Source organism: Coenobita brevimanus, chromosome 17 (assembly GCF_032717465.1).
Source record: "Coenobita brevimanus isolate Jiangsu-jjx chromosome 17, ASM3271746v2, whole genome shotgun sequence".
In the NCBI taxonomy this organism is placed as follows: domain Eukaryota; kingdom Metazoa; phylum Arthropoda; class Malacostraca; order Decapoda; family Coenobitidae; genus Coenobita; species Coenobita brevimanus.
In genome coordinates, this window is record NC_136970.1 from 35,111,790 (window position 1) to 35,125,269 (window position 13,480).

General features: G+C 41.5%; 1 protein-coding gene across 1 annotated transcript in view; it reads right to left on the reverse strand.

Annotated features, from left to right (window-relative positions):
* Positions 1-5,513: 5,513 nt before the first annotated feature.
* LOC145391150 (sulfotransferase 1A1-like) overlaps positions 5,514-13,480 on the reverse strand; it is a 60,739-nt gene continuing 52,772 nt past the window's right edge. Inside the window, exons 4-6 of the mRNA XM_080265830.1 lie at positions 7,275-7,401; positions 6,761-7,051; positions 5,514-5,626 (exon numbers count right to left, since the gene is read on the reverse strand). Coding sequence (XP_080121956.1) covers positions 5,514-5,626; positions 6,761-7,051; positions 7,275-7,401 — 531 coding nt within the window. The remainder of the gene's footprint in view (positions 5,627-6,760; positions 7,052-7,274; positions 7,402-13,480) is intronic.

Here is a 13,480-nt window from a genome sequence, read left to right on the forward strand (position 1 = left end):
GGGCGATTTTAATGTCCATAATGTTGAATGGCTCACTTATTCAGCCAGAACTGATGACTCTGGTCTTGAATGTGAGCTATTTGCAGACTCATTTAAACTCACCCAGTTAGTCAGTCAACCCACCCGTGTACCAGACAACCCCGATCAAAATCTCCACCTATTGGACTTGTTTCTAACAACCAATTCAGATAATTATAGTGTCGAAGTGAAGTCCCCCCTCGGATCCTCTGATAATTATTGTCTGATTCAAGCCACCAGTTTAACACCTACCACACCCTCCTGCTCTGAACAAGTCGTTGTGACTAAATGGCACTACGACAGGGCAGACTGGCAGGGACTCCATAATTTTTTCATGGATGTTCCTTGGACCTTCTTTTTCTCCTAGGATGTAAATTCCACATTAGGCCACATATAGGATTTCATTAAAGTCGGCATGGAAATATTCATTCCCCTTCATAGTTACAGAAAAAGATGTAATTCTCCTAGATGGTTTGACCACACTTGTGCTAGAGTAACAGAACATTAAACAATAGCCTATAACACTTATACAAGAACCAAAACCAAAGAAGCCTTTAACTATTATAGAAATATCAGAAACCATGCTAAAACTGTCATCAATCTTTCTAAATCAAACTTTCTGCATAGACAGGCTAACAAACTACTAAACAACCCAAATGATAACAAAATATTCTGGTCAACCCTTAATTCATTCAAAACTAACTTCACTACCTCCTCTTCCATTCCACCTTTACAGTTCCCCAATGGAAATCTAGTCAGTGACCCATGTGGAAAAGCCAAACTTTTCGTTGACATTTTTTCGACAAACTCAACCCTAAATACAAAAAATTACAATATTCCTGTACTTGATTTTGGTTCCCCTCAAATACCTCCTTTCATCATTCACACCAGATACGTACAAGCTGTATTACAGAATCTCTCAGCAAACAAAGCTGCTGGTCCAGATGAAATTCCTTCAATAGTACTTAAAAATTGCTCCTCAGTGTTGGCTCCTGTATTGGCAAAATTTTTCCGCTTATGCATCCGCACCTCATGTTTTCCAGCCTCTTGGAAAGAAGCAAATATCCATCCTGTTCCTCAAAAGGGGGCAACTTCTGATCCATCAAACTATAGACCAATTGCAATAACTTCCATTCTCGGTAAAGTTTTTGAGACGCTAATTAACAAACACATAATCAAGCATCTAGAAATTAATAAATTAATCAACGGTCGGCAGTATGGATTTAGACAAGAAAGTTCAACTGTAGACATTCTTTGCCTTCTTACCCATCAGATTAACAAAACAATAGACCAACACGGTGAAACACACACAATAGCACTAGATATATATCAAAAGCATTTGACAGAATATGGCACCGGGCCTTATTGTCTAAGATGTCACACTGTGGCCTTGCATCACTGGTTCCTCTAATTTCTTCTTGCCTTCATAATAGAAAAATACGGGTCATGGTAGATGGTATTTATTCTCAGTTTCATTCCATAAATGCTGGCGTACCTCAGGGATCAGTTTTGGCGCCAACCCTCTTTCTAATTCATATAAATGACCTCCTATCTGTCACTTACAACCCAATACACTCTTATGCTGATGACTCGACCCTTCATAGTCCTTTCACATTTAGTACCTCCTTTACACAATTTGATATTATAAATTCCCAAATAAACACAGCAATTTCTCTGAACCAGGACCTTTCTAAAATTAATCAATGGCGACAAACAAATCTGGTCTCATTTAATGCTCAGAAAACTAAATACATTCACTTCTCCAACAGAAAAAATCCCTCAGACTCTCACATAATTTTAAATGATGTCAATATTCCCATATCCACTACTATTGATATCCTAGGTGTTACCCTAAACCCCAATCTAAACTGAACAGTTTATGTTAAATCCCTTGCTAAAAATGCTTCCAAATAATTTGGACTTATGTACAGAGTTCGTGAGTTCTTCACTGACGAGCAGATGGCCACAATATACAAAAGTCATGTGCGTTCTCAGATCGAATACTGTTCACCACTGTGGAGTGGATGCGGAGCGGTTGCACTGAGGCAGTTGGACAAAATTCAAAATAAAGCCATTAGATTAATCAATAATCCTGCCATCACGCAAGACCTTCCTTCATTATCAGTACGTAGAGATGTTGCTTCTTTAGCATTATTTTATAGATATTTTTACCGTAAGTGTTCAGACGAACTGGCTTCAATTGTTCCTCCCCTTAACATTTTCTCCCGAAATACTCGGGCAGCTGGGAGCGCCCATGAATTCACACTCTCTCCCCCGCAATGCAGAACCTCTGCTTATCAAAATTCATTTATCCCCAGAACTACTACTCTCTGGAATTCACTTCCTGGGACATTTAATCCACTTCATTTCAAATCCAGTTATTATAAATATTTTATGAATGGAGGATGCCTTTAAGCACATGGACTTATTTTTTTCCCCCTTGTTTTTCCTTCTTCCATTCATTATCTATTAAAAAAATATATATTATGTCAAATGTATATATTCCATATATATCATGGAGAGAGAGAGAGAGAGAGAGAGAGAGAGAGAGAGAGAGAGAGAGAGAGAGACTGCGTAGATGCCAAATCGTTAATTATAAATAACAAATCTCTTATTCTGAGCTATTAAATATATGTGAATGTATTTCATATACTCTTTGTGGCTTCATGTACATAAAAAAGCTATATAGTTTTTATGAATTATTCACTTTATGAGAATAAAAAGTGGCTGTATAAATAATTTCCAACGACTTGTCACCGTTGTTTTTGCGACTTGGAAGGGGGGGAGGGAAGGAAGGGGGGGAAATGATAACATATTTCTTGCCAAACGCTTCCAGATGGAATTACTACGTTACGAACCTGCTTTAAACAAATACATTCTGCGATATACCGTACTTCAGTTTCAACATTATTGCTTTATTGCTAGGGTACTCAGTATTGATTACCTACAGTACGTGGGTAGAACAAAATAATGGTGGGTAAATATGAATACTAGCAACTCATACTAGTGCAATGGTCAGTTGCCTCAATTTATATTACCTGGGCTGGTAAATGCAATGCACCACGTGCTTTTCCACATTTCTGCAAGCAATAACCCCGTGAGGGGAGATACTACTGCACAGCTTATAAAGAGCAAAAGTGACCTGTTTGGTGCCGTGACCTCTAAGCAACTGAATCTACTTCTCACTATATGGCAACTCCTACTCGGGAGACCTCACCTGGTGTCTTCGCCATGACGTCATGCACAAACACGACGCGTTTTGGGGTCGGTGTGGTTAGACCCTGTACATATATGGGTCCTGGAAATGCGAATACTTGACGAGAGACTCACGAGCTTCGCCCTCGCCCGTAATAACACTTATATGCAGCCTGCAATGGGTTTTTGAATTGGAATTGTTAGATACCACCTTTTATTCCCCCATAGGCCTACACTACATAACAGCTATGGCAGAAAGAATATAATCGTCTGGAGTCAGCAAGAATACGGGAAAACAAGACGTCATCGGAGTGAAGGACAAAAGGAGAGGAGAGAATCAGACGTCAGGGATAGAGAAACGGACGTCGAAGTCAGGGTATCGAACATGGGAAGGGGTAGAAATGGGGGTGGAAGGGGGAAAGAATTGGATGTGGTGGTGGGGCATCGAACTGGGTGTGGGAGTGAGAAAGAATCAAGGGGGAGAAGGAGAAAGAATCAGGTTTGGGAGAGAGAGAGAATATGGCGTGGGAAGTATTGAGAATTGGACGTGGCAGGAAGGGAAGACAGAATGTGGCAGGAGAAGAGAATCGGACGCTGGGAGAAGGCTACATATCAAGGGTCAGGCAGCTGGCAGGCATAACCTCAGTTCCACCACCAAGATGCCAATGTTCGTACGATGCTTGAAGGAAGTCCAGGAATCCGGATAATGCTGAGGCGAGTGGAAAAGAAGCGACGGAGACAAAAAACGAAGACTAAGAGATGCTGAAGAAAAGAATATGGAAGAAGAAGAAGAAGGAATAGGATAAAGCAGGTGGTAATGACGATGATGAAGATGGTCAGGAAAATGAAGATGGTGATGATGATGATGATGGTCAGGAAAGGATGATGATAATGATTGTGATGATTATGGCGATGAAGAAGAATATATGTGCCCTACAATGAGAAAGAGTAAAAATGGATGGTAAAGTTGTTTGTTGTGCCTTTCAATATTGGTAATAGTTTTGGGATGTGCAGCAGTCTTCAGGGTGTGCTATTGGTATTTGTCCTTCTCCATCTTGTCATTCCAAAGATCTGTCATCCTTTCTCCAACTACTGTATTCCTTATACTGAATAGCTGTTTCGACACTCCCGCCCGCAATCCAAGAGCAGGCGTTATGCTTTGTGAAGCACGAGTGTCTGCGTGTGTATGAACAAAAATATTGCGCTTTTTTTTCTTTTTTCTTTTTTTACGAAACATGGTGTGAGGTTTGATGGATGGTCACGGGGTTTACTATTGTTTTTAACAACTAAAGCTTGTTAGATACATAGCGCTTGAATGAACTGGAAAGTGTACTTACATCAGCTTAACAACTAAACCACATTAGATATATAGTTGCTTGAATGAACTGGTAAGTGTACTTACATCATCTTACAGTAACAACTAAAGCATGTTAGATACATTGATGCTATTGCTAATATGAACTGGTAAGTCTGCCTACACCAGCGTAACAGCTAAAGCATGCCAGATGCAGCAGTGCTAGAGTGAACTGATACGTCTGCCTACATCAGCTGGACAACTATGGTCAGACTCAAATATGAAGTCCGTTTGGGTGGGGCCCGCGTGGGGATTTCCCTCTCTACAGCTCTGCCAAACCTCCTCTCTCTCTCTCTCTCTCTCTCTCTCTTTTCTCATTTGATTGAGAAAGTTTTTATATATTTATAAGTTGCGTTTTCTTCTATATTGTCTCGACCTTTTTTCCACACCACCACTGTGGTCTTGGCGCGTTTTTTTTTTTTTTTTTTTTTTTATAGAGGTTTCCCCAGTAGGCATAAGTCCTCTGTCTGATCTTTCTTCTAGAAAATACTTGTCCACATTGTAAATAAGTTCTTTCTCCCGACTGTGGAGCACACGAGAGCGAGTCGGAGTAGCTGCCATCGTGGGTGGGGATCAGGCAGGAAGTGACCGGTCACATGTAGTCTGAGGTGGGTGTCCTTGACCTCTGGCAACGTCGGAAAGCGACGTTGTCACGTGGTGTGGAATTTATACAAATCATTGCTATTATCCTAAAAAGCAACACATTCATAGCACTATATAGCCTTATTTAATATATTTAATAAGTACAGAATATTTAATATACAATTTCAAATAGTAAATAGCTGACATATGACAGAGAGAGAGAGAGAGAGGTACTGGGGTTGATGCGGCAGAGCTGTAGAGAGGGAAATCCCCTCTCGGGCCCCACCCAAACGGACTTCATATTTGAGTATGACCATAATGCATGTCAGATACATCGGGACCAGGCTGAAGCTCAGTCATTGGCCTATAAGGTGTCCTTGAAGGTGATACCAAGACTGCCCAAATTCTTTGCTGTCCATTCATTGATCTTGTCCTCGAGTTGTGGTGTCAGTTTGCTCTTCCATGAGCCAATCTCGCCTGAGGAGAGAATATCAAACACAAGAAAGTACTGAGATAACAAGAATGCAAATAAATTGTATGTGACTTTATCAGGTTGTGATAAATTGGTATTCATCCTATAATTTATGGGCTCCAGGGACTTCTTAGAAACGGGCAGGGGGCTATGGTACTCCATCCTCTGTCCCCGACAATCACCTTCTCCTCCCGTTGCTCTTGGCCATATGAGGGTGGATTCATAAATGAGTCGGTGGGATGGTGATCAACCCGCTTCCCCTTCCATTAATTGTCTCCTTATTGGGACTTGATATCTACTTCAGATTCAAGCAAGCAAATACTTTAAATCTACAAGCATCTGATGTTTCTGGACAATATGAAGAAAACAACAGCTTGTGGATTACTTCGTGTGTCAAAAGACAACAATCACTTGGAATTAGTAAGTGGTCAATTACGTCCCATTATTTACTACTTTACTAATGTGTGAACGTCTTCAACACTTTTTACTTTACATCATCATCCTTGACATCTGTCTCCCGTTTTCTCTTTTCTGTCCTTCACTCTTGAATGTATCTGCCATTTAGTGTCAGTCCAGGTAACCTTACTTTCCCTGCTGCTCAGTGCCATCCTAATATATATTTTTCCTCCTACTTACAGGTTTGGTCAACTTTCCTACTCACCCATCAAGAGAACACACTATATTGTGTCCTTCTGGCCTGCCGACCAAGCAAAAGTTTTGTTGCTCCTTCCTGTCACTTTAACCTACCCTTCTGCATGCTAACTGAGAAATGTTCGTCGTGCTTTGTTACCTTCAGACAAGCTTACTTACTCCTGCCGCCAGTCTAACTTTCCATCACCAGTCTAACCTTCCTATTCCTGTCCCCTCTGGGTATAACGTTCCACAAACCATCTTCCCCTCACAGCCTCCTTGCTCGCATCCTGCTTGGCAAGTAACTGTAGCTAAAATATTCCTCTTGGGGAGCAGTATTTGTGGTGACATTGTGTGACACTCAAAAATATTTGTAATTGTTTGCTAAAAGACACATGTATGACTACCAACATATGCCAGTGTATAAAATAGTGGTATATACTTCAATAAGGTGACTCATCATTTAGTTTGAAGAGGAGACTGCAGTCAACATTAACTGATCAGCTCACCCTTTCTGAAGAAGCCTCCATCCTCTGCCACTACATCTTGGTTGAACACCACAACATCATTTTTCGTCATTCCAAGTGTAGCATTCCTGGCCTTCATCGCATCGAAACGACAGTGTCTCTCCACATTCACCATCTGTCTGTCTGTCAGATTCGTGCCCAAGAAGGAGTCTAGTTTTCGGATCTCAGCCAGAGGGTTTTCCCTCAAATCCTCATAGAAAATGAAATGGAGGTTCGAGTGGTGACGCTTCTCCCAGGACTCCTTCAGGTGCGTTGCGTATGACCCATACAATACTGTTGATAGGAAGGAATGAAAAACATGCTGTATTATTGCATTCCCATTAAACTTACTGACATTTAACTGAATGAAAATGATGATACGTATTTGAGTGACGATAATCAGATTTGGTTATTATTGCACGAAAAAAAAAAAATCCTATTAACAGACTACAGTTTGGGTATGAACATAATTTTGATATACTCAATGGCTGGTTAAACCAAGGAAAAAGATACTCACAGTCACCATCCACAAAGTACTGAACAAAGTCGTCTATGCTCCCGGTGTAATTTTGTTTCTTTATCAGCCGACAGTGGTGGTAATAGGACACAACCACATCCTTGGGATTCCGAGCTACATACACCACCTGAGGACAAGACTCATAGTGCTCATCTTCCATTCCACTCATCATGAACACAATATCCCTACTTACCACTATCAATGAGGTGGGAGGGAATACAAAACAACATGAGGAGCAGTATAGTGTGACATGCATTTGTCAGTCTTTCCTTGTAGAGTCCGAGGTAATTTCTGAACGTGTGAACATTTACAGGTTACCACAAACGTTTAGTGATCTACATGAAACTCATGAATAATGATATGATTACTCAAAGAAAGTGATCATATGCAATCATGTTATACATCAGTGTTTTTATACTCAGCAGATATTAAATGTTTATAATTCCTTATATAAATTACCTCCTGGTTCCTTTCTTCCTTAGTCCCAGCAGTGATTCTGAATGTAAAATATGCTGTAAGGTGCAGAACTAGTCTATTTCATATCAGTTTATTTTAATATAAATAAATTATATCTGTACACACACACACACACACACAAACACACACACACACACACACACACACATATATATATATATATAATAAAATTAGCTGATAATAATTACTCTCATTTTATCCTAATAATATAATCATTATCATCATTATGATATCAGTTTTTCCACTCCACTTGCAGGGAGCTCAAGAGTAGCCTCGCTAAATGATTAAATTCTGGTTAGGAAAACACTATATTCTCTTCGCTGAAAGTAGATGTAAATAACCATTTCTCCATGTTTAACCTACTGTGTCCCATTGACGTATATATACGTCCACACATTTTGTCACTGTCAATCCCGTTGACATATATAAATGCGCATCAATTGCAAGGTCCCTAATTTGCACAATTTTCAATTTTTGCGTGTGATTTTTGGTACGTATACACGGGACATCTTCCTCTACAAGATACCAGGCAGGGACAATGCCTTACCTTGCATGACCTCTCCCCTCCCCCCCGCACGCCATTTTCTCGGCAATTCACCTGTTAAGACATGTCGTGCCACGGTATGAAATTCAGGGCCAGAGTGATTCCCCAGTCGATGACAATGTGGAAGACAAAGTTTTGTAGCATTAGAGGAAGAAACAGTCAGAAATGATGATCAGGTAATGTTGCTAAAAAAGGTCAGGTATGCTGATGTGTTTGGTGAGTGAAACAATGCTTATATTGCCTATATTACTGTGTGAAAACCAATATACTCTCATACTACATATAAATTCGCAACAAATAAATAAATACCGTTTATGAGTGGTGTGGAATAGTTACCCTTCCATAGAACTCGTTTTCCTTAGAGCCAGCCTGATAGAAAACCCAGTAGGGTATGGGGTACTGCTACCTGTATCGAGCACTTTAAATCTCAGGTGAGCGATTTTTCTATGAATTTTCGATGTTTCTCACCAAAAGTGGAGGTTTGAGCCAACAAATATTTTTTCTAAAATTGGTCGGAATTGGGGAGAGTCAGTGGTGGAAAATTGGTCGGGATGAGGCAGGTTAATATTAAGTTATGGCAAATTTTTATCACTATAATGTGATGCTAGTCATGAAATAGTTCTGTGTAGATGATAAAGGATTTTCCTCTTCTGCCTTTTAACTATTTAAAGTATGCTGTAACGGAAAGAAAATTTCTGCCTTGTTTAAATGAAGTATAATCAGGAACAAAAAATAAATAAATAAATAACAACGATCATGTCACGAACTAATTTGCACTGTATTAGTAGTGTATAAAGGAACGTCTGACTCTCCTTGAAATGCGTAAAGTTTCGCTCAGACAGTTAACTGCCTAGCTTTTGTACTCAGATCATAATGAGTTTCGTAACCCTTGTCATTGTTTCATAAGTGACTGTCTTTCTGTATAGACAGTGCATTTCACTGAGCAAAAATTATTGTGTAGTTGTCATTTTCACATTACCTCTTGACCTTTGGGCCATGCCCAGCTGCTTACATAAGTCAGTCAGTGACAAGTAGCCACGGAAGGAGGTTCGTTGTGTGAGAGCTGAGAGAGGAGCTCTTCTAGCCCCTAGTCTCCGGAGTTCAATGATTCCCCATATTTCCCCGCCGAGTTTGGTGAGCAGTTGCTGTGAGCAGAGCCAACGAGCAGCAGCCTGCCTTGGCAGAAACACCCAGTCTTGTGTAGCTTCAGCTCCATTCCCTTCACTGACCAGTATTTTCATTCGTTTTCTTAGCCTTAAGTCTGATCAGCTTTTTGAATGAGTGAGTGAGTATATTTTTTTTGTTATTTGAATTCATGAGTCCCCCTGTGACCGTCAATTCCTCTCTAGAATTCATTTTGAGATTCATGTAACAAATTTATTTTATTGTAATCAGTAAATTTACAGTTCTTTTCTTTGAGCTCATTTAACTGTGTTAATGGTGTTTCACATCTCCACACTGAGCTTAATTTAGTTTGCTACTCCCAGTTAGCACAAACTTCTTATGTTAAACACAACTGGTAATTAGGCCAGTTCTTTTGTATCAAAACTTAAATCCGATGTGCCAGCCATGAGTTAAGCATCAGCAAGAACTTGTTCATTATTATTATTAATTACTGATTGTTAGGGGGTAAAGATCACACTTTCTCAGAGACTAACAGTAGTAATGATACATTGGTATTCGTGAGTAGTCTCTGCTGTGTACTGTTGAGAAAGTTTATAAAGTTCTTGTCTTTAACCCGCAGCGTCCCGTTGACGTGAATTAACGTCCACACGTTTTGTCACTGCCAATCCCGTCGACGTACATAAACGCGAATCAACTGCAAGGTCCCTAATTTGCACAATTTTCAATTTCGCGAGTGATTTTTGGTACATATACACGGGACACCTTCCTCTACACGATGCCAGGCAGGGACAATGCCTTGCCCAGCATGACCTCCTCCCCCCCCTGCACGCCATTGTCTCAGCAATTCACCTGTTATCAGTGTCCTGGCCAGTAAAGCCATGTCATGCCACAGTACAAAATTCGGGGCCAGAGTGATTCCCCAATCAATGACAATGTGGAGGACAAACTTTACATAGCATTAGAGGAAGAAACAGTCAGAAATGATGCTCAGGTAATGTGGCAAGAAAAGGTCAGGTATGGTGAGTGAAACAATGCTTATAATGCCTATATTACTGTTTGAAAACCAATATACTCTCGTACTAAATATAAATTCGTACCATGTAAGTAAATAAATACCGTTTATGAGTGGTGTGAAATAGTTACCCTCCCATAGAACTCGTTTTCTTTGGTGCCAGCCTGTTAGAAATCCCAGTCAGGTAAGGAGGTACTGTTACCTGGATCGAGTATTTTAAACCTCAGGTGACCGATTTATCTATGAATTTTCGATGTTTCTCACCAAAAGCGGAGGTTTGAGCAAAAAGAATTTTTTTTCCAAAAATGGTCGGGATTGGGGGGAGTCAGTGGCGAAAAAGTGGTCGGGATGGGGCGGGTTAAAGAATTGGCGAAGTAAGCCAGCATAAAGTAAAACTTACTACTGGATTTCACAAGTCAATTATCTGTGTTTACCTTCGATTAATATCAGATAAATTTCGCATCCCCCCATGACATCTGGTGACCTCATTCCAGGATATTAACTCCTAGCTCTAAAGTTATTAACGTAATAATACTCACACCTAGATATTTGTTATCATTTAAGGCTATAGGCTCTAGTCACAGATTCACTAGTCCCCCTGTGACAGTGAATCCTACCAGTTTAGTTATATAAAAACTAGTCACGATTCACTAGTCCCCCTGTGACAGCGAATCTTACCAGTTTAACTAGATAAGGCTAATCACAGATTCACTAGACCCCCTGCAACAGTGAATCCTACCAGTTTAGTTAGATAAAACTAGTCACGATTCACTAGTCTCCTTGCGACAGTGAATCTTACCAGTTTAATTAGATAAGCCTAGTCACAGCTCACTAGTTCTCCAGTGTCAGTGAATCATACCAGTTTAACTAGATAAGACTAGTGACGATTCATTAGTCCCCCAACGACAGTGAATCTTACCAGTTTAACTAGATAAGAGTAGTCACAGCTCACTAGTCCCTTAGTGACAGTGAATCTTGCCAGTTTAAGTAGATAAGACTAGTGACGATTCAGTAGTCCCCCAGCGACAGTGAATCTTACCAGTTTAACTAGATAAAATGAGTCTCAATTCACTAGTCCCCCTGCAACAGTGAATCCTCCTCCGCAGGAGATAAAACGAGTAACAGTTCACTAGTCTCCCTGTGACAGTGCATCTTCCTCCACAGGAGATAAAACAAGTCACAATTAACTAGTCCCCCTGCGACAGCGAATTCTCCTCCACAGGAGATAAAACAAGTCACAATTCACTAATCTTCCTGCGACAGTGAATCCTCCTCCACAGGACATAAAATGAGTAACAATTCACTAGTCTCCCTGTGACAGTGAATCCTCCTACACAGGAGATAAGACTGGTCACCACCAGTCTGTGCCTACATTCTTTACCTTTGATTATTAGCATTTCTCTGTGAAACAGCAGTCAGTACTCAGTATTTAGTCCACTCAGCCTTTGTTGAGTTAGCATCATGGCTACTAATATATATGTACAGGAAGCCAAAGATATGGGGCTTACTGATCCCAAGGAACTGAAAGACTATGTGCTCTCACAGTACACTTATGAATAGCATTGCGAGAGTGATGCCCGTGAAGAGCGTAAAATTCAGCGTGAGGAACACGAGAGAGAATGTGAACACGAGTGAGAACAACGCGCAGAAGCGAGAACAGCATGGGAACGTGAGAGAGAGCATGAATACGAGCGAGAACAACGCGAGAGAGAACGTGAACACGAGCATGAGGCACGTGAGAAACATGAACTTGAGATGCTGAAGCTCAAGTAAAACTCCATGGCTTCAGGCACATGTGGTGTAGCCGACCCGAGCTCCACGAGTGCTCTCCCAGCACATGTTCTGGCAACCCCACGCCTCAAGCTTCCTTCATACAAGGAAGGCGAGCGAACTGAGCCATTCATAGCTCGTTTCGAAGACATGGCGCAGCTGTACCAGCTGGATGAAGCAGCTAAGCGACTCCAGTTTCTTTGTTTGAGGGCCCTGCCCTCGATATTCTCCAAAGAATTCGTGGAGACAGTCTCACGTATGAGATGATGAAGGCTGCACTCATCAAAGCATAAGGTCTCACAGCTGATGACGCCAGGAATCAGTTCATGAGGGCGTGTTTCCAAGAAAAGGAGACTGCTGTTCAGTTCCTCAACCGGCTTACTGCTTACTTAGATGAGTGGATGGAGAAAGATGAGACCCCTTGCATGCAAGAGGGGATAATTGACCTTATGCTGTGCACACAGCTAGAAAAGTCGTGGCCTGCTGAGCTTATGGCTCAGCTTAAGATCTGCCAGGTAAGGGATGCCAGCCAAATGATGGAAAAGGCTGATGCATTCTTCACTGCGTACGGGTACCAAACTCGTAAACAACAGACCTGGAACAGGAAAGCTGACAAGTCTGGGAAGCCATCTCAGACTGAACCCCAGCATCAGGGCCGTTCTCAGAATCATGGCCAAGATCCAAACAAACAGCAGAAGAAAGACCAGGGGCAAAATACGCAGAAGCCCGATTGGAAGGGGTACAACAAGTACCCTAATCAGCGTCAGCATCAGCCATGCAATCGACAGTCGGGACAATACTTTACAGCACCAGCCCCAGTGTATCAGAGGTCGGAGGCAAACGCAGCCTTCATTCCCCGACAAGCGTACAATGGTGTCGTCCCTAGCAGCACAGGTCCTCCTCCACAGTTCACTAGTCCCCCTGCGACAGTGAACCCTCCTCCACAGGTGGTCAACGCTCCATCTTCCCAGACGGTGAGCACGACCCCTCAGGTATCTAATTATCAGGGCACCATGTTTGCCGCATCGTTCATTCAGCAGCTTTTTCAATGGCTGGCCACTTCCTCAACTGGCCCTCCCACAAGTAACAGTGCCTTCCTTGTTCAGCCAGGGTTTGTGAGAGGCATTCCTGTAAATGTTCTTAGAGACAATGGTCCCTCAGGTTGCTCTGTCAGGCAGAGTCTAGTTCGGCCCGACAAGACACAGGTCAACAGATCCAAGCTCAGCTTATTGATGGATGAGTGAGAGTGTTCCCTGAGGCACGTATCCAGGTGGCATC